The sequence below is a fragment of the Canis lupus genome, chromosome 25, assembly GCF_003254725.2.
Source record: "Canis lupus dingo isolate Sandy chromosome 25, ASM325472v2, whole genome shotgun sequence".
NCBI classification, from domain to species: Eukaryota; Metazoa; Chordata; class Mammalia; order Carnivora; family Canidae; genus Canis; species Canis lupus.
Window position 1 is genome coordinate 43,503,104 of NC_064267.1, and position 22,175 is coordinate 43,525,278.

General features: G+C 51.7%; 1 protein-coding gene across 1 annotated transcript; it reads right to left on the bottom strand.

Moving 5' to 3' along the window:
* Nucleotides 1-5,101: 5,101 nt before the first annotated feature.
* NMUR1 (neuromedin U receptor 1) lies at nucleotides 5,102-13,851 on the bottom strand. The gene is given in 4 exon segments (XM_025463418.3): nucleotides 5,102-7,512; nucleotides 7,514-7,641; nucleotides 9,646-10,534; nucleotides 13,778-13,851. Coding segments are annotated over 4 exon segments (1,272 nt in total). The 5' UTR covers nucleotides 13,781-13,851; the 3' UTR covers nucleotides 5,102-7,260.
* Nucleotides 13,852-22,175: the final 8,324 nt, after the last annotated feature.

Genomic DNA, 22,175 nt, shown 5'->3' on the forward strand with positions numbered 1-22,175 from the left:
CCCAGCTTCAAAACTTCAATATTTTTGCCAATATTTTAAAACTATTCCTTGCCTCAATTTCCCCCTCCTCTCCCTTTTTCTTTCTTGAGTATTTTAATGGGACTCCTATGCATCCTATCATTTCACCTATAAACACTTTATTATGTATAGTAACATGCTGTTGGCTTGATACCACCTAATAGCTAGTCTGTGTTCAATTTTCTGTCTCAAAATGTCTTACTGTTGATTTGCTTGAAGATTCAAAAATTTCCAAAAACATTTCAAAAATTTCCACACCTTACATTTGGTTGATATGTCTTTAAATCATTCTAAATCTATACTAGAGGGCAGCCAGGGTAGCTCAGCAGTTTAGCGCCACCTTGGGTCCAGGGCATGATCCTGGAGACCTGGGATCCCTGCATGGAGTCTGTTTCTCCCTCTGCCTGTGTCTCTGCCTCTTTCTCTCATGAGTAAGTAAATAAAATATCTAAATAAATAAGTCTATAATAGAGAATCTTGGGGCACCTGGCTGGCTCAGTCAGGAGAGCTTGCAACTCTTGATCTCAGGGCCATGAGTTCAAGCCCCATATTGGGTGTAGAGATTATAAATAAATTTAAATATATATATTTATTTTTAGGGGCACCTGGGTGGCTCAGTTGGTTTAGTGTCCAACTTTTGATTTAGGCTCAGGTCATGATCTCAGGGCTATGGGATGGAGCCCTGCATTGAGCCCCATGGCTGGCTCTACACAAGGCAGCGAGTCTGCTGCTCTCCTTCTCCCTCTCCCCCTCCCTCCATTCTCTCTCTCTCTCAAATAATATATATATTATATATATATATATAATAGAGACTATTTTACTTAATTTTTAAATTTAAATTCAATTAATTCACATACAGTGTATTATTAGTTTCAGAGGTAGAGTTCAGTGATTCATTAGTTGCATGTAACACCCAGTGGTCCTTATAGCATGTGCCCTCCTTAATGTCCATCCCCCAGTTACTATCTCCCCTCCCCCTCCTTTCCAGCAACCCTCAGTTTGTTTCCTGTGTTTAAGGTCTCTTACGGTTTGTCTCCCTCTCTGATTTTGTCTTGTTTTATTTTTCCCCTCCCTTTTCCTATATGGTCCTCTGTTTTGTTTCTTAAATTCCGCATATGAGTGAAATCATGGTATTTGTCTTTCTCTGATTGACTTATTTCACTTAGCATAATATCCTCTAGTTCCATTCACGTTGTTGCAAATATTAAGATTTCATTTCTTTTTTGATGACTAGCATTCCACTGCCTGTGTGTGTGTATGTGTGTGTATATACCCCACATCTTCCTTATCCATTCATCTGTTGATGGACTCTGGGCTCTTTCCATAGTTTGGCTATTGTAGACATGGCTGCTATGAACATTGGGGGTACAAGTGCCCCTTCAGATCACTATGTTTGTATCCTTTGGGTAAATACCTAGTAGGGCAACTGCTGGGTTGTAAGATAGCTCTCTACATTCAACTTTTTGAGGAACCTGCATACTGTTTTCCAGAGTAGCTGTACCAGCTTGCATTCCCACCGACAGTGTAAGAGAGTTCCTCTTTCTATACATGCTCATCAATATTTGTTGTTTTCTGACTTGTTAATTTTAGCCATTCTGACTTGTGTGAGGTGGTATCTCACTGTAGTTTTGATTTGTATTTCCCTGATGTCGAGTGATGTTGAGCATTTTTTCATGTGTCTGTTGGCCATCTTAGTTGGAGAAATATCTGTTCATGCCATCTGCCCATTTCTTGACTGGATTATTTGCTTTTTGAGTAGTTGAGTTTGATAAGTCCTTTTTAGATTTTGGATAGTGGCCCTCTATCTGATGTGTCATTGCAAATATCCTCTCCCATTCTGTGGGTTGTCTTTTGGTTTTGACTGTTTCCTTCGTTGTGCAAAAGCTTTTTACCTTGATGAAGTCCCAATAGTTCATTTTTGCTTTTGTTTCCCTTGCCTTTGGAGATTGTCTAGCAATAAGTTGCTGCAACTGAGGTCGAAGAAGAAAACCTCTTTTAAAAAAAAAATATTTTATTTATTTATTCATGAGAGACAGAGAGTCAGAGACACAGGCAGAGGGAGAAGCAGGCTCCATGCAAGGAGTCCGATGTGGGACTAGATCCCAGGACTCCAGGATCAGGCCCCGGGCCAAAGGCAGGCACTAAACTGCTGAGCCACCCAGGGATCCCCAAGAGAACCTCTTTTAAATGCTATCTATTTATTGAAGAAACCAAGTCATTTGTCCTATAGAATTTGTCCTTATTCTGCATTTGACTGAGACCTTTAAGGTATCTTGAACATATTCACCCAGTCTCTGTGTTCTTGTAAACTGGTAGTTAGATCTAGAGGCTTCATTATATTAAAGCCCAGGGGTTTTTGCAGGAAGACTTCATGGTTGGTGGCATGTACTTCTTTTGCCTCCCTCTAGGGGGCACCTAATGTCTGGTTGTCCCACTTGAGTGATGTTAAAATTGATGAGACAGTTTGGGTGTTCTCAACTTCATCATCCATTATAACCATTGATTTTTCTACCTGATGGTTCTGGGCAGTTTGTTTTGTAAAGCAAATGTTTAAAACAATCTATTATTCATTATGGGGGCAGGGGATAAGTGGGGGGAAATAATAGGAATCAAATTGCCAAAATCTTAACAGCGGTTAATTTAGGTCCTGAGAATAGATGTACTACTTTCAGGGCACCTGGCTGGCTCAGTTGGAAAGGCATGCAACTCTTGATGTCAGGTTTGTGAGTCTGAGTTGTCCTTCCCTACCCCGTGCACAAGCTTGAAAGAGGGTGAGGTTGGAATACTGCAATTAAGGAGGCCACACAAAGGGACATTTCCCTTAAAGAGTAACTACCTTTATCACACTAAACCATGTAGATTTAGGAACCTGGACACTTTGGAAGGACGCTGTTGTCAATGTTAGACTCTGAGGTCTCTGATTTGTGTGCAGGCGGATTACACATTCTTTGTTTAGAAATGTCAATACCTCTCAGTCCAGTCAGACTTTGGCCAAAGGCCATTCTGACTTTTAAGGGTAGTTAGTGGCTGAGCGCAGATTCCAACCCGAGCAGCCTAGTTCCAGAGTCCTTGCTCACCACCTCTACACCCTACTGCTTTGTCAGTAGAAGCACACTCAAGTTCTTTTCTTGTGCTGAAGAGGTTTATTAGAAAAATGTAAATGTAAATGTTTCTAGGATCAAATTCCTTAAACCTGTCTTCATCTTCCTTGTCTTAAAAAAAAAAAAAAAAAAAAAAAGATAGGAGTGCCTGCGTAGCTCAGTCAGTTAAGTGTCTGACTCTTGGTTTTGGATCAGGTCATGATTTCAGGGTCATGAGCTCAAGCCCCACATCCAGCTTGCGTTCAGTGAGGAATCGGCTTGAGATTCTCTCTCCCTCTCCTTCTGCCCCTCCCCGCTCATACTCTCTCTTAAATAAATAAATCTTTTTTTTTAAGATTTTATTTATTTATTCATGAGAGACACAGAGAGGGGCAGAGACCTAGGCAGAGGGAGAAGCAGGCTTCCTGCAGGGAGTCCAATGCGGGACTTGATCCAGGATCCTGGGATCACGCCCTGAGCCAAAGGCAGACACTCAAACGCTGAGCCACCCAGGCATCCCTCAAATAAATAAATCTTTAAAAATAAATAAATTTTGAAAAACCAAAGATAGTTTTAAAACAGTAAGATAGAATGACAATGATTATGAAGTATTACAGACTGTAGTTTGGGATTTTAACAAATCAATATATGCTTATCTTAGATAATATATGCTTATCTTAGAAATGTGTAAAGATAACCACTAGTAAAACAAACAATGCATAACCTTCAAACCAATAAACAGATGAATCTGTTAAGGTTCTTAGTTGCAAACAACAGCAAACAACTCTGGCCAACTCTAGCAGAAAAGGAGTTTATTGAAAAGCTCTTGGCAGCTCAGAACATCAACAGGAAGGCCGGAAAACCTGGCAGAGAAACTGGGCAGAAACCAGGGGAGGCTGGTGGCAGAAGGCCCAGGAACAGTCCTGATGGGACACTGCTGTGAGCACTGTGGTCCTGGACACGTCTGCCCCTGCTGTCATGGGTCTTAGTATCACTGCTCTGGACAGGAGTCTCATGTCGGATCATCCAGCTGCCTGAGTACAAGTCATGGGCCACACGGTGACGTAAGTGGTGGAAAGTGACTGGAAGCCTTTCAGCTTCTGTAGTGGGGGGCTGGGCTTGGTCTCCAATGAGAGTCACACACTGAGGGATTTCTCCCCGCCACACACACACACACACACACACACACACACCCTGCGAATGGAGTGCAAATGCCAGAGGGCCCCCCCGGAAAGGCAACTCCTCTCTACATGGAAAACCTGGGAAAGAAAACTTGGTAGATCCATTAGAAGGGAGCATGGGGAAGAGAGGAAGACTCTAAGCGTACAAGATGAGGTTGAAATAGGTGGCAAGTGCTGTGTCCTTTATGTTTTCTGAGTAGATACTTAACAGAAGGAAGGGTGGACAAATGCAGCTTTGTTGTCGAGACTAATCTTGGGACTCAAATTCGCAGAGAAAATAAACCTTTTTTCTGAGAAGGATGATTCCAGTATGTTCACCATGGCTCTCAGAAGAGATACTAGCCAAGAAGGTTGCGTGTGATGGACCGCGGGACGTAGGACCCATCAGGAAGGAGGCGAGGATGGCTTGGGGGAAAGCAGAGCAGTCAGGAATAAGGAAGGCTGGATGAAGTCGAAAAATGTATCATCGGGGTAGCAGAGCAGGAAGGAGGCAGTCATGGTCAAGAGTTCACACTTCCTGAAATGGAAAAATTCTTGGAACTCCTGGGAGTGAGGATGTAACCAAGGGGCCCAGCACTGGGGTGGAGGAGAGGTCTCCAGGACTGCAGGAAGGATCAGGAGCTGAAACCAGGGAGGCAGAGGCACATCCTTGTGGCCTTCGATGCCACCCTAGAGAATGCCAAGACTAGAACAGATGGGAAGCGCAGAGAGCCCCCCATTCTTGAACCCAGGAGAAAGAAGGATGCAGGTGACTGCAGCTGGGAGTAGAAGTGACTCGAGCCCCAGATGCACCAGACACTTAGGAAGAGTGGGGGACTCCTGGCTTGGGAGTAGCACTGGGCGCTCATGGGAATGCCGCCCCCACCCTGACCGGTGCTGCAGGGGACTCTGCTTCCCCATCCAAAAGAGGGGGATCCTGCTGGCTGGCCTTTCTGCCTCCATCCCTTTTTCTCCAGGGCTGAGCCCAGAGCTACCAGTTTCCATCTTCCATGGCAACTGGTGACCCATGACAAATGGGACCTACCCACCAACATGCTGCGGAGGCACTTGAGAGACAGGCATCCACTCCACACTGAGGGGAGCCACACCTTCTGACAGCTCCTGTCCCCACTTTCCCAGTCAGCCCGGTGCTCCTGGGCACCCAGCGGGCCTCTCCTAGATGCACACTGACCCGAGCTCCTCAGGCCCCTAAGTCATCTCTGACAGTCTCTGGGAACAACTGCAGCCTGGAGTCGGGGATCTAGGTGTCCCCCCCCCCCACCGCCTCACCACCCCTGGGCTCCGGGGACCCACTGCAGGGGCCTGCTTGCTGCACTGCTTCTTTTCACAAGTCCCCATCTGAATTATGGTAAAATACATAGCATGAGACATCCTTGTAACCACATAAGTGTATTATAGTTCAGCATGAAGTACATTCACACTCTTGTGCAACCAGTCTCCAGAATTTTTTCATCTGGCAAAACAAACTCTATACCCATTGAACAACTCCCCATGTCTCTCTCCCACCAGCCCCAGCAAGGGTGGATTTTAACTATTTTAAATTGTTTTCATTTTTGCTTATTTGCACTTTCCAAGTTTTCTTCAAAGAGCATTTGCTATTTTTACAATTGAATTTGAACACTCCAGAACATTATGTGCAACCTTGTACAATCTCTGCACTTCACGGGCAGGGGACCCGGGTCCTGAGCTAGGAAGGGTCTGCAGGCAAGGGGGACCCAGACGACAGACCCGCTGCCTCCTCCACCCGGGGCACCCTCAGCACCCCACCAAGGGGACCAGCGGTCCTTTCACAGGAGTCTCCTCTCGGAAGGGGGACAGGGTTCGCGGACTTGCAGCAGGTCAAGTTCCAGCCACTGAGTGGATCCTGACCACTGCCCCTCAGCCCCCCATTTGGGATGGGACTCTGTTTTCAGGACACAAGGGACTGGTCGCTGTCTCTTCTCACCTCACTGAGCCCCAAACAAAACTGTCCTCACAGGGTCACTCCTTGCCCTTGGTTGGCTCGTGTCTCTTGTCTCTGGAACCCTCTGGTCAGCCAGGCCCTGGGTTCTGCTCACCTCAGGGCCCCAAACCAGCTCACAGGGAGGCAAGGACAGAGCCGAGCAGGGGTCTCCGCTCACTCGCCAGACCTCAGTCGGTGTCAAGCAAAGAACATGCCCGGAGTGGCTTTCAGTGCAGGGGCTGGGGGAGACACAGAGGTCAGGGACAGAGCAGGAGTCACGGGGTGGTGAGGAAGTAGAGAGTAATTTCTGCCTTTGTTGATCTAAGGTTTTCTGACAGTTTTGCTACAAGCACTGACTGATGCATATGCTCAGAAGACCACAGGTAAGGTGCCAAAGTGTGACACCGTAGAATGTCAGGGCCTCTTATTTTTCAGACCAGGGACCAAGGCTTGCGAAGGTGATGCCACGCTGCAAGGTGGTAGCAGCAGGGCTGAGACTGGAACCAGGTCCCCCGGATCCCTGGCACCCCTGTGGCCCAGCCACTCCACCAGGTGGAGATCCAGAGCAGAATGTGCTGACTGCGTGAGGGCCACGGAGGGTCAGGTTGACAGGGGTCCCCAAGTACAGGCCAAGAGCTGGAGAGTGCCAGAATGGGCCAGAACCTGCAGGATCTCAACGAGAAATGGGAAGGAACGGTGGGGCCCCACAAAAACATTTCAGAAACTAGGGGTGGGGTGGGGGAGACCCCAGATGGAGGCTTGCTCTGCCACTTAACTAGCTGCCTTGGTTCTGGAGAAGAAGGACTTTACCTGCAGGCCCACGGCTCTGGGGGGCAGAGAGCAGGCTTGTATCCCTTCCAAAAACTTGGATGGGGGCAGGAGTCACTGAGGTGCTGGTCAGAGTTTATAGGCCGAAGTGGGGATGGGACACAAAGGGGGACAGTTTGAGAAGACATCCCAGCGGAGGAGGGTGAGTACCCCTTCCAGAACCGCATGTGGCACTCTGGTCTCTCTTGCTGAAGCTGCTTCCAGGCTCCACTCAGAAGGGGTCAGTCTCCTGCAGCCCCTCTCGGCCACCATTCTCCAACAGAGGCTGGGCCCTGGTGCCCGGGGAGCCCAGGTCACACAGGGTGCTGCCCATGGTCACCCTGCTGAGGCTTGAGCTGTGGCGGGGCCTGTGGTAGCGGCACTGAGTCCCCAAGCACAGGGTTTCCTGGAAAGTCTCCCTGAAGCGGCTTGACATGACGTTGTAGAGCACGGGGTTAATGGCCGAGCTGAGGTAGAAGAAGACTGCCGGAGATAACGTGCACGTACTGGAAGGCCAGGTGCAGGCCTTCGGTCCAGTGGGACACAAAGCTCCACATGAGGCGGTCAATGTGGAAGGGGGCCCAGCAGATTCCAAACACCACGACCAGCACAACTGTGGGGGCACAGAAGGGAGACTTGTGTGCCTGCCAGACTGCCTTCCCTGGGCTTCACGGTAGTCTGGTCATTCTCACCTTGCCACCCACGCCCACTGTCCATCTGGAAGGTTCTGGAAGTTTGCCCACCCTAGCCTCAGCACACCCTTCAGGAAGGCTGGTCTCACCACTGTCACTGCCTGGGCAGTGGGCCCCTGCCCTACTCCCAGCCACAGTCAACTGGACCAGGTGTGGGCACGTGAGCCAAGCTGGCCCAGTCTGGCTCTCCCATCACAAGAGTCTGGAACTAGGTGACTCTTAGCTAAGACGTCACCCAGCTTCCCAGAGCTTCCCTTCAGCTGTAGTGTCAACCAGTCATGCCTGTCATCGGGCTTGCCTTGATTTTTGTTTCTTATCTCTTGTGTTTGCTTCTCCAACTGCCTATCTTCCCCTGCCAGTGCCTTCCCCACCACACCCCAGCACGGTTTTCCCTCATCATCTGGGATTTCCATCAGGATGTTGCTTACAACATCCCTAGCCCACATCCCCAGCCCATGGCCCTCTGAAAGTGAAGCTGGGGGGAAGGAGGGAGGGAGGGAGAGAAGGCCAGAGCCCCAGGCCAGCAAGCCAGGCACCATCCCTGAAGGAACCACCCCAGCTTCCCAGGGTGAGGGCCATCCCAGCTGAGCAGACTTGGTACCTGCAGGGCAAAGGAGTAGGAGGCAGAGGCAGAGGGGGCAGGGGGTCTGTAGGGCAGGCTTCACAGGGCAGAGCTGAAAGGCAAGCTTGGAACTCTGGGGTCAGTCCACTTTAGGGAGCTGCACAAGTGGCCTTGGCTTTGGGACACTTACTGGGGCACAAGAAGAATGGGTCTCTTTCTGGGAATAGGGCAGTCCCCAGTGAGCTGGCTATAATCCCATGGCTTTGACCAAGGTCTCACTACCTCTGTCTTGCCCTGGCTCAGTCCATCTACCTGATTCAGGCCTTGCGAGGGTGGGTCAGGTTGAGGAGGAAATCGTGAATTGGCTTTGTGTCATTTAGTCTGGCTTCCTCAGAGCCTCTGATTTTGAAAAAGGGCCGGATCTAGAGAAGAGTAAGACCCAGAGCCTCCACCCAGCTGGCCTGCCCCCATCCACACCTCTGCCCTGACTCTCCTGTGCTCTGCACACTGACCCTCACAAACACACCTCCTGATGAGCCTCTTTTAGACAACAGTCATCCCCGCGGTCCTCGAGGACCCACAGGTACTACATGGAGGAAACCTATCATCTTGCCCTTCCAACACCTTGCTCGCCTTCTCTGGGGAACTCTGCTCCCCCCAGATCCCAGCATGTGATTCTACGTGTGGGGGCTACAGACCTCGGCATCCTGCCACTCTGGCCTGGGAGCAGGCCATGACCTAAGCCTGTCAATCAGAATTCTTACCTGGGACGTTTCAACAGCCATTAAGAGAAGAGGGCCATTCCTCAAGAAAGAGGAACTCTGTGCCCATGGCTATGCTTCCCAGGCTGCCCTTGGCCTCGGAGCAAAGAGATGTTTAGGAGCAAAGATGAGAGACCTGTAGGGTCCAGCTCCCACGAACAGCTCTGCCCTCCCAGAAGCCAGCCACATGCCCTTGCCCAGTCTGTGAGTTTGATTCCACGAGCCAATGCCAGCTGCATGGGTGAGCCACCCTCTGCCACCATCTGCACAGGCCTCCAAGCTTAGAAGGACCCTGGGCTTAGTTTAATGACTATTGCTCTCTGGACAGTCATAATGATCTTTGAACAGGGGACCCCAAATTTGCATTTTGCCTCAGCCCCCACAAATTATGTGGCCCATACTGCCATTTATCTTTGATACCAGTCTCTCAGAGAGTAATCACACACGTGCGTGCACACACACAGGGCAGGGGGGGGGGGGTAACTCCAGACCTCACACTCAGCCTCCATCGGAAACCCAGACCCTCAGCCCCCAGGTCCCGGAAGCTCTAGCCTCACCCCCCAGGGTCTGGCCCCGCCTCTCTTCCCGGTAGCAGCACTTACACAGCATCTTGGTCACCTGTGTCCGCCCCCGATCCTGCGAGCCCGGAAATCTGCAGCTGTCGCGCGACCCGGCCCTGCCCCTGGCCTCAGGCCTGAGCACCAGTAATCGCTCCCGCCGCAGCCGCAGCCCGATGAGCAGGTATAGCACGCTGATGGTGGCCATGGGCAGGCAGAAGAAGAACAGGGTGGTGATCTGCACGACCAGGTTGTAGAGGGCCCGGGGGTGGACCAGGGTGCACACAGCCGAGTGGGGCACCGGGCCCCGGCAGGGCACTTCCAGCTGCTGGAGGCCGTGCAGGCTGGTGTTAGGCAGAGAACAAAGCACAGCGAGGCCCCAGATGGCTCCGAGGACACGGCGCACGTGCACCCGAGTCATCATGGACCTGGCCTGCAGCGGGTGCACCACAGCCACATAGCGCTCCACGCTCAGGGCCGTGACGTTGAGCACCGAGGCCAGGCACACCGTCTCGAAGAGCAGCGTGCGGAAGTAGCAGCCCCCCGCGCCCAGCAGGAAGGGGTAGTTGCGCCACATCTCATAGAGCTCCAGGGGCAGGCCCACGAGCAGCACCAGCAGGTCCGACACCGCCAGGCTGAAGAGGTAGTAGTTGGTGGGGGTGCGCATGGCCTTGTGGCGCAGGATGACCGCGCAGGTCAGCCCGTTGCCCACGGCGCCCACCACGAAGATCAGCAGGTACGTGATGCAGATGGGCACGAACAGCTCTGTCTGCTGGGGCCCCAGGTACTTGATTCTCAGTTCCTCGTCGGTGAGGTTTAAGTCCTCGGGGTCAGAAAGCCCCAACGCCCGACTGCCATTGCAGGGCACCAGGCTCCCCGCGTCCCGTGGGGACGTGTCTCCGGGGAGGATGGAGCAATTGAAGCAGAGAGGAGCCTGTGGAACAGAACAGAGATGCCCAGAAAAGTCACTCGGAAATCCCTGGGGATCCAGGAGACCGAAGGGGCCAGCGACACTAACATGATTTTTTTTTTTAAGATTTTATTTATTCATGAAAGAGAGGGAGAGGCAGAGACACAGGCAGAGGGAGAGACAGGCTCCATGCAGGGAGCCCGACGTGGGACTGATCCCGGGGCCTCCAGGATCATGTCCTGGGCCAAAGGCAGGTGCTAAACCGCTGAGCCACCCAGGGATCCCGAGAAACATGATTTCATGTCCTGCTAAGAAATAAAAGAAACCACGACACCTGGGTGGCTCAGTGGTTGAGCATCTGCCTTCGGCTCAGGGAGTGATCCGGGGTCTAGGGATCGAGTCCCTCATCCGGCTCCCAGCAAGAAGCCTGCTTCTCCATGTCTCTGCCTCTGTATGTCTTTCATGAATAAATAAATAAAATCTTTAAAAAATGGGCAGCCCAGGTGGCTCAGCTGTTTAGCGCTGCTTTCGGTCTAGGATGTGATCCTAGGGACCCGGAATCGGGTCCCATGTCAGGGTCCCTGCATGGAGCCTGCTTCTCCCTCTGCCTGTGTCTCTACCTCTCTCTCTTTCTGTGTCTCTCATGAATAAATAAATAAAATCTTTAAAAAAAAATCTTTAAAAATTTAAAAACCTCTCATCTCTTATAAGGTAGATAATAATTTTGGAGATATGAAAATGTACATCTTAAAAATGATACAAAGCAGGGCTTCCACGATCCACTGAAGCCTTTGAATAAAGGATGGATCCTCTGGATCATGGGCTTTGCAGTCAGCAGTCTCCCCTTGGGTCTGTCCCCTTTCAAGCCCTGGACTTCAGGAGAGGGACTCAGTTTGGGCATCTGTAAAATGGGCACAACATGCAGTAACTCATCAGTATGGTTATTCAGACCAAGGGGTCTGGGGACACCTGGGTGGCTCAGTCGGTTAAGCATCTGCCTTCAGCTCAGGTCAGGATCCCAGGGTCCTAGGACAGAGTCCCACAACAGGCTCCCTGCTCAGCGGGGAGTCTTCTTTTCTCTTTTTATCTCTCCCCCTCCCCCTGCTTGTGTGTGTGCTCTCTCTCTCTCCCTCTCCTGTCTCAAATAAATAATAAAACCTTAAAAAAAAAAAAAAAAAGGGATGCCTGGGTGGCTCAGTAGTTGAGCATCTGCCTTTGGCTCAGATCATGATGCTGGGGTTCTAGGATCAAGTCCCACATCTGGCTCCCTGAGGGGAGCCTGCTTCTCCCTCTGCCTGTGTCTCTGCCTCTCTCTGTGCATCTCTCATGAGTAAATAAAATCTTAAAAAAAAAAAAAAAAAAAGAACAAGAACAAGAACAAGAACAAGAACAAGGGCTCTGGAAGCAACTGCCTGGATTCCAATCCAGCCTCCTCAGTTCTGGGCTGTGTGACCATTTGCATGGGAACCTCTCTGTTTCCTTATTGTAAGGATCCAGCAATTTAATCTACAAAAGGTACTAACGTGGGACCAGAGAAAGGCTGGTCATCAGTCACCTCACAGTGAGGACTGAGTCACTGTGGGGCTCAAGTGAAGGGGTAAAAGGGCTAAAAACCAGAATGCTAACCCAAAAGTCATTCTTGTTTCTGTTTCCTATCACCTGCACTGTTAAAGGTTGAAATATTTGACAACCTTGTCACTGCAACCTTGTTGCAGCTCTGCTACACTCTAGCTATCACATCTCTTCACTCTACCTCAGCCTACACATCTGTAAAATGGGGGAGTCCACAAAGCTTACCTCATGATTTCTGTGAAGATTAAATGAGAGAACACATATAAAGTTCTCAGGGTGTGCCTGCCACAATTCAGGTGTGCAATATCAATGCATAGTAACATTATCCTTACTTCCCACATGGCAGGGAAGAGCAGTCCAAGGGAAGGGTGCTTAGCTGGCTCAGTCAGTAGAGCACCCAACTAACTCTTGGTCTTGGGGTTATGAGTTCAAGACCCATATTGGGTGTGAAGATTACTTAAAAATAAAATCTCAGCGGTTTAGCACCTGCCTTCCGCCCAGGGCGTGATCCTGGAGTTCTGGGATTGAGTCCCATATCGGGCTCCCTGCATGGAGCCTGCTTCTCCCTCAGCCTGTGTCTTTGCCCCCCCCCCCCTTTCTCTCATGAATAAATAAATAAAATCTTTAAAAAAAATAAAAGTAAAATATTAAGGGAGCATGGGTGGCTCAGTCTTTAATCTACCTACTGTTGATTTTGGCTTTGGTCATAATCTCAGAGTCTTGAGATCAAGCCTTATTTCAGGCTCCTCTATCAGTGGGGAGTCTACTTAGTATTCTCTCTCTCCCTCTCAAATAAATAAATAAATTTTTTTAAAAAAATAAAATAACAGGGCACCTGGGTGGCTCAGTGGTGGAGCATCTGCCTTTGGCTTAGGTCCTGATCCCGGGGTCCTGGGATCGAGTCCTGCATCAGGCTCCCCAGAGGAAGCTTGCTTCTCCCTCTGCCTGTGTCTCTGCCTCTCTCTCTGTATCTCTCATGAATAAATAAATAAAATCTTTTTTAAAAAAATAAAAAGAAAATAACATAAAATCTTTAAAAACAAACAACAGTCCGAGGGAGATGGGGCAGGGACTGAAACAAGATTTGGCAGGGCAGGTGGTTTGGTGGGACAGGCCAGGATCTGGGGACCGTCCTCCTTAGCCCTCTGGCCAAGCCCCCCCACCCCACCCCACCCCCACCCCAACCCCTGTCCTCGGAGCAACTGTGGGTTTTCAGGCTCGGTTCCTGGACCCGCTCACTGTTCCTTCAGCTCCACTGCCTCTTCTCAGTAGGGGCTTGGCGCCCGTTGCCTGTGCAGCCACCCTTCAGCTTTCTTTCTGGGTCCTTTTCTCTCCCAGACCCCAAGAATTCTGAATCCTGAATATCTTTCTCCTCCCCAGCACCTCCACCCCGAGGTCTCCCCCAGCCTCCTTGCCGGTCCCACACCTGATCCCCGCATTCTGGGCCTGGAGGGGCATTTTCACCCCCGACTCCCAGGCTGCGGGGCCGCGGGGATGAGGCGGGGATGAGCCGGGGATGCTCCAGGGACTCCTGCGCCCCGGGAAGGGTGGCAGCGCCCGCGTCCCGCAAAAAGCCAGAAGTAACCCGGCGGCTGCGAGGCCCCCGAGAGGTGGGGCGCCTGGACGGGACCCCCGGCCCCCCCCGCCCCGCGCCCCCCGCCCGCGCCCCGCCGGCCGCGGCGCCCGTGGCCCTACCATGCGCTCCGCCGAGACCGACGACCAGACGCGGCGCCGGGAGCCGGCCGACTGGCGGACAGACGGTGCCGGCCCCCAAGTAGCCCGCGCCGACGCCCCGCCCGCCGGTGGCCCCGCTGCCCCGAAAGGGACCGCCACCAGGGGGCGGGGCTCGCGCCGCAGCCGGGCCCCAGACGCCGCCGCCGGCCGCACGCGCGCTCCGAGAGAGCGCCCCTCTCCAAGCCGCCCTCCGGGACGGGACGCTCCGGGAGCACCACTAGGGGATCCTCACCACAACCCATTTACACAGGAGAAGACTGAGCCCCCGAAAGATGGAGTGCGCGCGACAGGTGTGGCTCCCGCGCCCAGCTCCCACCCGGGGCTCGGGGGGCTGCCTTTCAGCCTACCTCCTTATTATGGAGCCTCTCCAGCCCCCGCCTCCTCCTGTCCCGTATTTCAGACGCACCTCAAAGTTCACGTGTCCCAAAGGGTCTCATCCCCCTCCTAGGCTTGGGAGGTCTCCTCTCCCTCCCTCGGCCCCAAGTCCCAGGCCAGCAGTTCCCGCCCCCTCCCATCGTCCTTCCCAGGACTGCCAGGGAAGCTCCACTCTCCCCCCAGTCTGTCCCCCAGGGCCCAGTCTTCCTCCTGAACCCCCAGAGACATCGTTCCTCTGCTGGAAAACCCTCCCAGGGACACCCACACACACACACTTCCTTCTGAAAAAGAACACACCAAAGTCTAGCCTGGCTGGACCCCCATGCACCACTTGCCTTCCTGGCTCCCCCTCACTATATTCTTCACCCCCAAATGCCCTCCCTCTCATCCATTCAAGTGTTCTTCCATCTGGTGCACCCCAGGGTAGGATGCTCTCCAGGGAAGGAGGGACTGTAGGGAAGAGTCTTGATTGCAGGGATCCCAGCCTCCTCCTGCTCCCTGAAACTCTACACAGTAAAGCCAAGCAGGAAGCCCCTTCCCTGCCCCGCCCCCTCCTCCAAACAGCTCCTTAGCTGGAAGTTACTTAACAGGAACTTTCTAGGGAGCCTAGACACATGGATCTTACAGGCCAAAATGTTGGCTCCTGGGCCTCTTCCCAAAGTCCAATTCGATAAGTCTGGGCCAGGCCCAGCAACCCCCATTTTTGACAAATACCCTCCAGGGAGCCCCAAGCCCCAGAAGCATACTTTGACGAGCACTGGGAGGGGTTAGGTACAAAGCCTTAGCACCCAGGAAGGTGGCTGGTCAGCAGTGTGGATAGGAGGAGATCAGCCCCACCGTGCCTCAGTTCTGCTTCCTGTAGCATGTGTAACCATGAGTGCCTTGAGGTTGCCCAGCGAAGATTTAGCACCGGGTTGGCGTGCAGCCAGCACTCAATAAAGGCTACGTAATGACAACTGGAAGTGTGACTTTGTTCCCCCCAAATTTCCCTACAGCCTCCACCCCCACCCATGAGTCACTGTCTGGCCTTGGGGACTGGGAGTCGTACCCTCTCAGAGCCTCCACCGGGCCTGCCTTCCCAGGAACTCCACATGTAAACACAAGCCCAGGCACAGGGAGAGGTTGTGAGCAGTGCAGGGGCAGATGGTCCACATGTCCTTGGGGAAAAGGATTCTGGGACTTCCCTGAGAATTAAGTCCTCAACTCCAGATGACTGAACCTTCAAGGTCTGGGCTGCTATCATAGCATACAGCAGAGGAACAATGAGGGGTAGGTGGCCCCCCTGAGAAAGAGTTCACCATGGGGTCACAGGCAGCATTTAGCAGAAGCATTGCTGACACCTGCCCCCATCCGTGGGTCACACTCACATATACACGCACCACTATGCACACACTCGGAGCATCCTGAGACCCACTGGGGAACCCTTGGAGGTGCTCGGGGGCCCAAGAAAGAAGGGGGAAGAGGAGACCCATTTCTTTTTTTTTTTTTAATTTTTATTTTTATTTATGATAGTCACACAGAGAGAGAGAGAGAGAGGCAAAGACATAGGCAGAGGGAGAAGCAGGCTCCATGCACCGGGAGCCCGATGTGGGATTCGATCCCAGGTCTTCAGGATCGCGCCCTGGGCCAAAGGCAGGCGCTAAACCGCTGCGCCACCCAGGGATCCCAGAAGACCCATTTCTGCCTTAAAGAGGCAGAATGGCTCCACCAATCAGGAACTCTTACAGCTGGGTGCACCATTCACAGCATTAACAACAATCAGAGACCGTGGCAAGCTAAATAAAGGATAGTCCCCCAAAAAGAGAGGTGCTGTGGCTATCAAGGCTGGGCTGTCCCTGCACTATTCAGAGGGCCCTGGGTGCCCCAGGTTGAGCTCAAGACCACCATGGTGGCATGTCCCATCAGAACCCGAGGACATCCTGCTGCCTCTCTGCTCTATCCCGAGCAAGTATCTCCAGGACATAGTTACTGGGGATGCCTGCAGGGTGAAGCCTGTAACAAACGCCTCCTAGGTTTCCTGGGTATATAATTCAGTCTCCTGAACCTGGCTGCTGCCCAGACCCGGGTGTTAAGGCCCCAACTCTCCACAACAGCACATCTGCCAAGGGAGGGCCTCTGGGGCCCACAGAGCCACTTGGGAGACCTCTCAGGTCCTGGGGTCTGTGCAGGGCTCATGAGCCTGAAGTATGTGATTGGCCCCATAGCCCTTCCTCACCTGCTGATTCCTGAGAGCCCCAGAAGGACAGCTGCCCTGAGCCAGGTCTTCACCAGCACCACCCGAGCAGCTCCTGGAACATTCACTGTTCACCTAGAAGCCCCCACCCCACCCTGTCACCCTGCTCAACTGCCTATAGAGACCAGACAAGGAGGATGAGATGAGTCTGGGGACACAGAGGCATTGGATGGGAGGGAGGAACTGCTCTGTAGCTTAGGCAATGGGGACAGCCCAAGACCCACCAGTAATCAGGCTCAGCAAACATGGAGAGCTGGGTACAGCAAACATCTGGAGGAGAGAGAGTTGCCATGCTGACCTAGGAACCTCCCCAAGTCAGCACTGCTCACCTGGCTCTGCTTGGCTGGACCCGGGCCAGGGCATGGCCAGGAGAGAGAAGAGAAAAGGCCTGAGCCCCTCCAGAGTACGGATTGCACTCCACCCAGTAAACTATGCAGCTTGTGTGTGCCCATCCACACTCCCCCAGCCCCCAAGCCTGGATCTGTTCATAGAGACTAGCACACTCCCAAGGAGAAGGCAAAGGAAGGCAAGGGAAAGTGAGGCCTGGACGAGAATTCTTGCTCATACTACCACAAGCTGGCTGTGTGGCCGTAGATGAGTCACTTTGCACTCCAAACCCCGGGTCTGTAAAACAGCAAGAACAGACCTGTCACTCAGGATGCTGTGAGGATTAAGTGAGATAATGTGGGTTTAAAACACCTAGGGGGATCGCTGTGGCGCAGCGGTTTGGTGCCTGCCTTTGGTCCAGGGCGCGATCCTGGATAGCCGGGATCGAATCCCACGTCGGGCTCCCGGTGCATGGAACCTGCTTCTCCCTCTGCCTGTGTCTCTGCCTCTCTCTCTCTCTCACTGTGTGCCTATCATAAATAAATAAAAGTTTAAAAAAATAAAATAAAATAAATAAAACACCTAGGTTGACACACTCAAGAAATGGTACCTGTAACTATGCTCGGAATTCTCTGGAAGATACTAGAAAGCTGGCAGGAGTCAAGGCTGGGGTGGAAGCTGAAGGACAGAAGAGCTTTCTCAGCAGGGCTTGGAAGGGCAAGGTCCCCCAACAACCTGGGGCAGGAGAGCTGCGCTCCAGTGAGAAGAAGGAACACACAAACTTGTGGGGAGACTGGCCACAGTGCAGGAGGCCCAGGCCTTATAGCTGGACCTTGGGGACCAGCGGCCAAGGAGTCCTCGGCCCCTCCAGCCCATGGAGAGGGCCACGTGGGACTAATAGTTGGCCCCTTGCTGAGGGCCATGCAGCCTGGTTCCAAACCACCCAGTCTCTCGGGCAGGGCTGGGTGCAGAGTCAGCCACCTCCTCCCCCACCCCCCCCCATGGCTTGCTGGTACCCCAGGCCCCAAACTCCACTTGTGGCCAAAGGGAGGACAGGCTGAGGTCACACATCGAGAGGGTCAGAAAATGCTTGCGTCTCTCTTGCCCTGAGTCTGTGTCCCTCGGGGTGGGGCTCGATGTTACTGGTGCTCCTGGTATCTGTGGGTCCACGCGGCCTTCCCAGTTAACAAACACAGTCAGAGGCATCAGAGAGGTCCCTCTTGGGATCTTGCCTTTTATGAATGCTCCCAGTTAGCTCAGAACCAAACCCCCCGTCCTCCTGCCAGTGACGGGTGTCAGAGGGCTTGGGGACTCGTTGGTCCACAGCACTTTGCTGTGTTTGCCTTAGCGTTTTTGTCTTTCCTCTGAGTTTTTAATATCAGCATAATTTGAGAATCAGTTGCAGACCTAATGCCCCTTTACCACTAAATACTTCAGTTGTGGCTTAGGTGCAGTATTTCATTAAATATCGTTAATTCCACTTGCCATCCGCAATGGTGTCAAGGGATGGGTGTAAAGGGAGCAGCCAACCTGGAAGGAGTAATGTCTTTTCACTTAACACATCTGATCACAGAAAGCAGACAACAACAACAACAACAACAAAGAAAGAAAGAAAGAAAGAAAGAAAGAAAGAAAGAAAGAAAGAAAGAAAAGAAAAGAAAAAAGAAAAGAAAAGAGAAAGAAAAGAAAGAAAAGAAAAGAAAAGAAAAGAAAAGAAAAGAAAAGAAAAGAAAAGAAAAGAAAAGAAAAGAAAGCAGACAATGTTTAGTTGGTCTGATTGCTGTTTTACATCTTGTTGAGGTTATTGCTGTTCCCAAGGCAGACTGTTTCCACAGCCAACACATGCAAAAGCAGTAAGCATTCGAAGTGCTAGTAAACAGAGGCTCAGAGTTCCAAAGGAAGTAACACCAAATGGCAGAAAATAAATGACGAAACGTGCAGGTAGTGCCCGAGCAGATGGAATGAATGTCTTTTCATCAGGAGGTAAGTGGAAAATATTGGGCCTATCAACCAGCGACCATTAGACGTGCAGAAAGGGACAGAACATGGGGACGCTGAGAGTGTGTGCTGGAGGGTGGGCATCGGTGTGGGCACAACTGGCCCAAAGTAAGGAGAAGGCAGGAGTTTGAGCGCTTGAAGGCAGAGAGGCGGGAGATGCCACTGCTGAAACTGGTTGTCAGCAGAGGATCTCGGTTTGCAAATGTCAAAACCGGCTCTGGCTAATATCGGCAGAATTTCCTGAAGACTGTCAGGTAGCTGGAGGGCCAGGGAGGCTGTGTGGCTGGCCCCACTACCCAGACATGTAGCCCAAAGGCCGGGTGGTGTGGGTCTGCACCTGCTGGATGCAGGGTCCCTGGCTGGGACCACATCCCAACTTCTGTAGCGCACTTGCCTGGACTCCCTGCCCTGGGTGAGCAAGACTCGACAGGCCATGCAGTTGGATCCTACCGTGGCGTTCTCACTGCTCGGGACAGGTGAGCCTTCAGGACTTCTGGAGAGGAGGAAGGCAGATTCCCACTCGCTGGCTCATCCACAGCCCCTGGCAGACAGCCCGAGTGCTAAGCCGCCAAAACAAAGCACACCTATCCCTGTCACTCAGGGTTCAAGGCCTCTTCAAATGCACCAGCATCAGAGAAAGGGCACACTGAGGCCTGGCTTGGGGGTGGGGGTGGGGGTCCCAACAGGCTCACTACACTGACAAAACATTTTTGGGAAAAGATGCCCAGGAGATAACATATCTGCAGGGAAGATGAGAGATTCCAGATTTTTAAATTTGGAGAGACCAGCTCGCACTTGTACTCAGAGGCACCACATCCAGGAACTGGAAGTTTAAAACTTCCCTGATCTATTTGGACTCAAAAAAGAGCAGACTTGGGCATCCCTGGGTGGCTCAGCGGTTGAGCGCCTGCCTTTGGCCCAGGGCAAGATCCTGGAGACCCAGGATCAAGTCCCACGTCGGGGTCCCTGCATGAAGCCTGCTTCTCTCTCTGCCTGTGTCTCTGCCTCTCTCTCTCTCTCTCATGAATAAATAAATAAAACCTTTACAAAAAAACAAAAAACAAAAAAAACAGCAACTTGTGTAAACAGCCTGTTCTTAGGTAGAAAATGTCGATTTACTCCTGCAAGCTGCCTCGAGATGGAGGTTATGACAAACTGGCCTTACGCACAGGGAGGCAGCAAGTCCAAGACATTAAGTGACTTGTCCAAGATCTCACAGCTAATGAGGGCTGGAGCTGGGATTTGAAACGAAGGCTATCTGAATAAAACACTTCATACCTTTGACCCTACAGTTCTGACCCCAGAGGTCCCCCATTTCCCAAGACAATCACATTTTGTTTATTTTTTAAAAAGATTTTATTTATTCATGAGAGAGGCAGAGACACAGGCAGAGGGAGAAGCAGGCTCCTCCATGGGGAGCCTGATGCGGAACTCGATCCCAGGACCCCGGGATCACAACCTGAGCCAAAGGCAGATGCTCAACCGCTGAGCCACCCAGGCGCCCCAACAATCAAATTTTAAGAGTACTAGACTTAAAAAAAAAATGTTTATTTCTCCTTCAAAGACTGCATTTTTGTAAACACGCCTAGGCTGGATCCCGTTCTCAAGCCCACACTGCCTTTCCATCATTGGATTATGAGGTTTTCTTCAAGAACTGCCCTACCTGGCTGCTGTTCTTAATGACCTTGACTTGCTTGTGGGCGGCACCTTCCATGGGCTCTTCAGCTCCCTCCCCGCTCCCAGCCCTTGGGCAGCTCCTGAGTGCCTTTTCCTGGAAGCTGTGTTGGTACCCAGTTGGCTCTGGAACTTCTGGAAAAAAAAATTCAAGAGTTTCCTATTTAGGGCTTGGTGCATTCCAAGGGGTCAGAATCTGTGGTTGCAGCTCAGAGGCTGTGAGTTTCCAAAAATGGAATTTTATTATCTCTTTTTAAGCTCTTGGAGGGGAAGAGGCATATCGCTTAGACTTTCCATGCCTCAGTTTCCTCATCTGCAAAATGGAGGTGACAACAGACCTATTTATAAAGTCATGAGAGAATTAAAAGAAATAAAGGATACAGAATGCCCAGAAAGCACTTAGCTGGCACTTGATAACTATTTTTCTTTTCCTTTTTTTTAAGTAAAGAGTATCTTTTTCTTTACTCTTTAATATTTTATTTGTGGGGATCCCTGGGTGGCTCAGCAGTTTAGTGCTTGCCTTCGGCCTGGGGCGTGATCCTGGAGTCCCTGGATGAGTCCTACATCAGGCTCCCAGCATGGAGCCTGCTTCTCCCTCCTCCTGTGTCTCTGCCTCTCTCTCTCTCTCTCTCTCTCTCTCTCATAAATAAATAAATAAATAAATAAATAAATAAATAAATAAATAAATTTAAAATTTATTTTGTTTGTTTGTTTATTCATGAGAGACACAGAAAGAGAGGCAGAGACATAGGCAGAGGGAGAAGCAAGCACCCTGTGGGAGGCCTGATGCGGGACTCGATCACAGGACCCCGGGATCATGACCTGAGCCAAAGGCAGACGCTCAACCACTGAGCCGCCCAGGTACCCCTGATAACTATTTTTCAAATAAAAGAAAGTAGGTAGCGTGTCTCAGAAGCTTGGTACATTTTCTGGACAAAAATGAAATGATTTTTTTAAAGATTATTTATTTGAGAGAGAGAGAAAGTTCACACATGTGAGCAAGGGAGAGGCAGAGGGAGAGGGGGAATCTCAAGCAGACTCCCCACTGAGCGTGGAGCCCAGTGCGGGGCTCGATCCCATGACCCTGAGAGCATGACTGGAGCCGAAACTAAGAGGCAGATTCTCAACCGACTGAGCTGCCCAGGCGCCCCCAAAATGAACTGATTTTTGCTATTTTTCTTCCAAGGCAGCAAGAGACAATAATAGGTTCCTCTTTGCCCCGTGAAAAGGGGTTTGGGGAAACTGAAGGCCAGAGGCGTAGGGAAGGGAGACAGGCCCCATCCCATGTAGGTGGAGGGGCAGGCCCTGTCCGCCCTCCAGCTAGCATCCTGCCTTCCGGCCCCTCATGTTCCCACGAAGTTCTCAAGTGTGTTTGTGTGGAGGCACTGTAAACAAAGACGGAATGAGCAGGCTGCGACAAGCAGACCTTTATTAGGGCAGAACCAGTTCAGTCAGGCAGCTCCCCTACCCCTGGAAAGGGCCCCAGGAGGACCCCAGCCCCCACCTGGCTCCAGACTGGCTCTTTCCCTGAGCAGAGGTCACTCTGCGGTGAAAGAAGGCGGCTGCAGCAGGAGCAAGGACTCGGATGTGTGACCTTGGACAAGTCCCTTCCTTCCTCTGACCTCAGCTTCCTAGTATGCAGGTTGGGGACACGTATCTCCCTGATGGAGTTGGTGGCAGGAGAACAGGCCGAGGCTATCCTGTGGGGTTGTCCACCTGCAGCCTGTGTGGGACCCACAGGCTGGGGAGCGA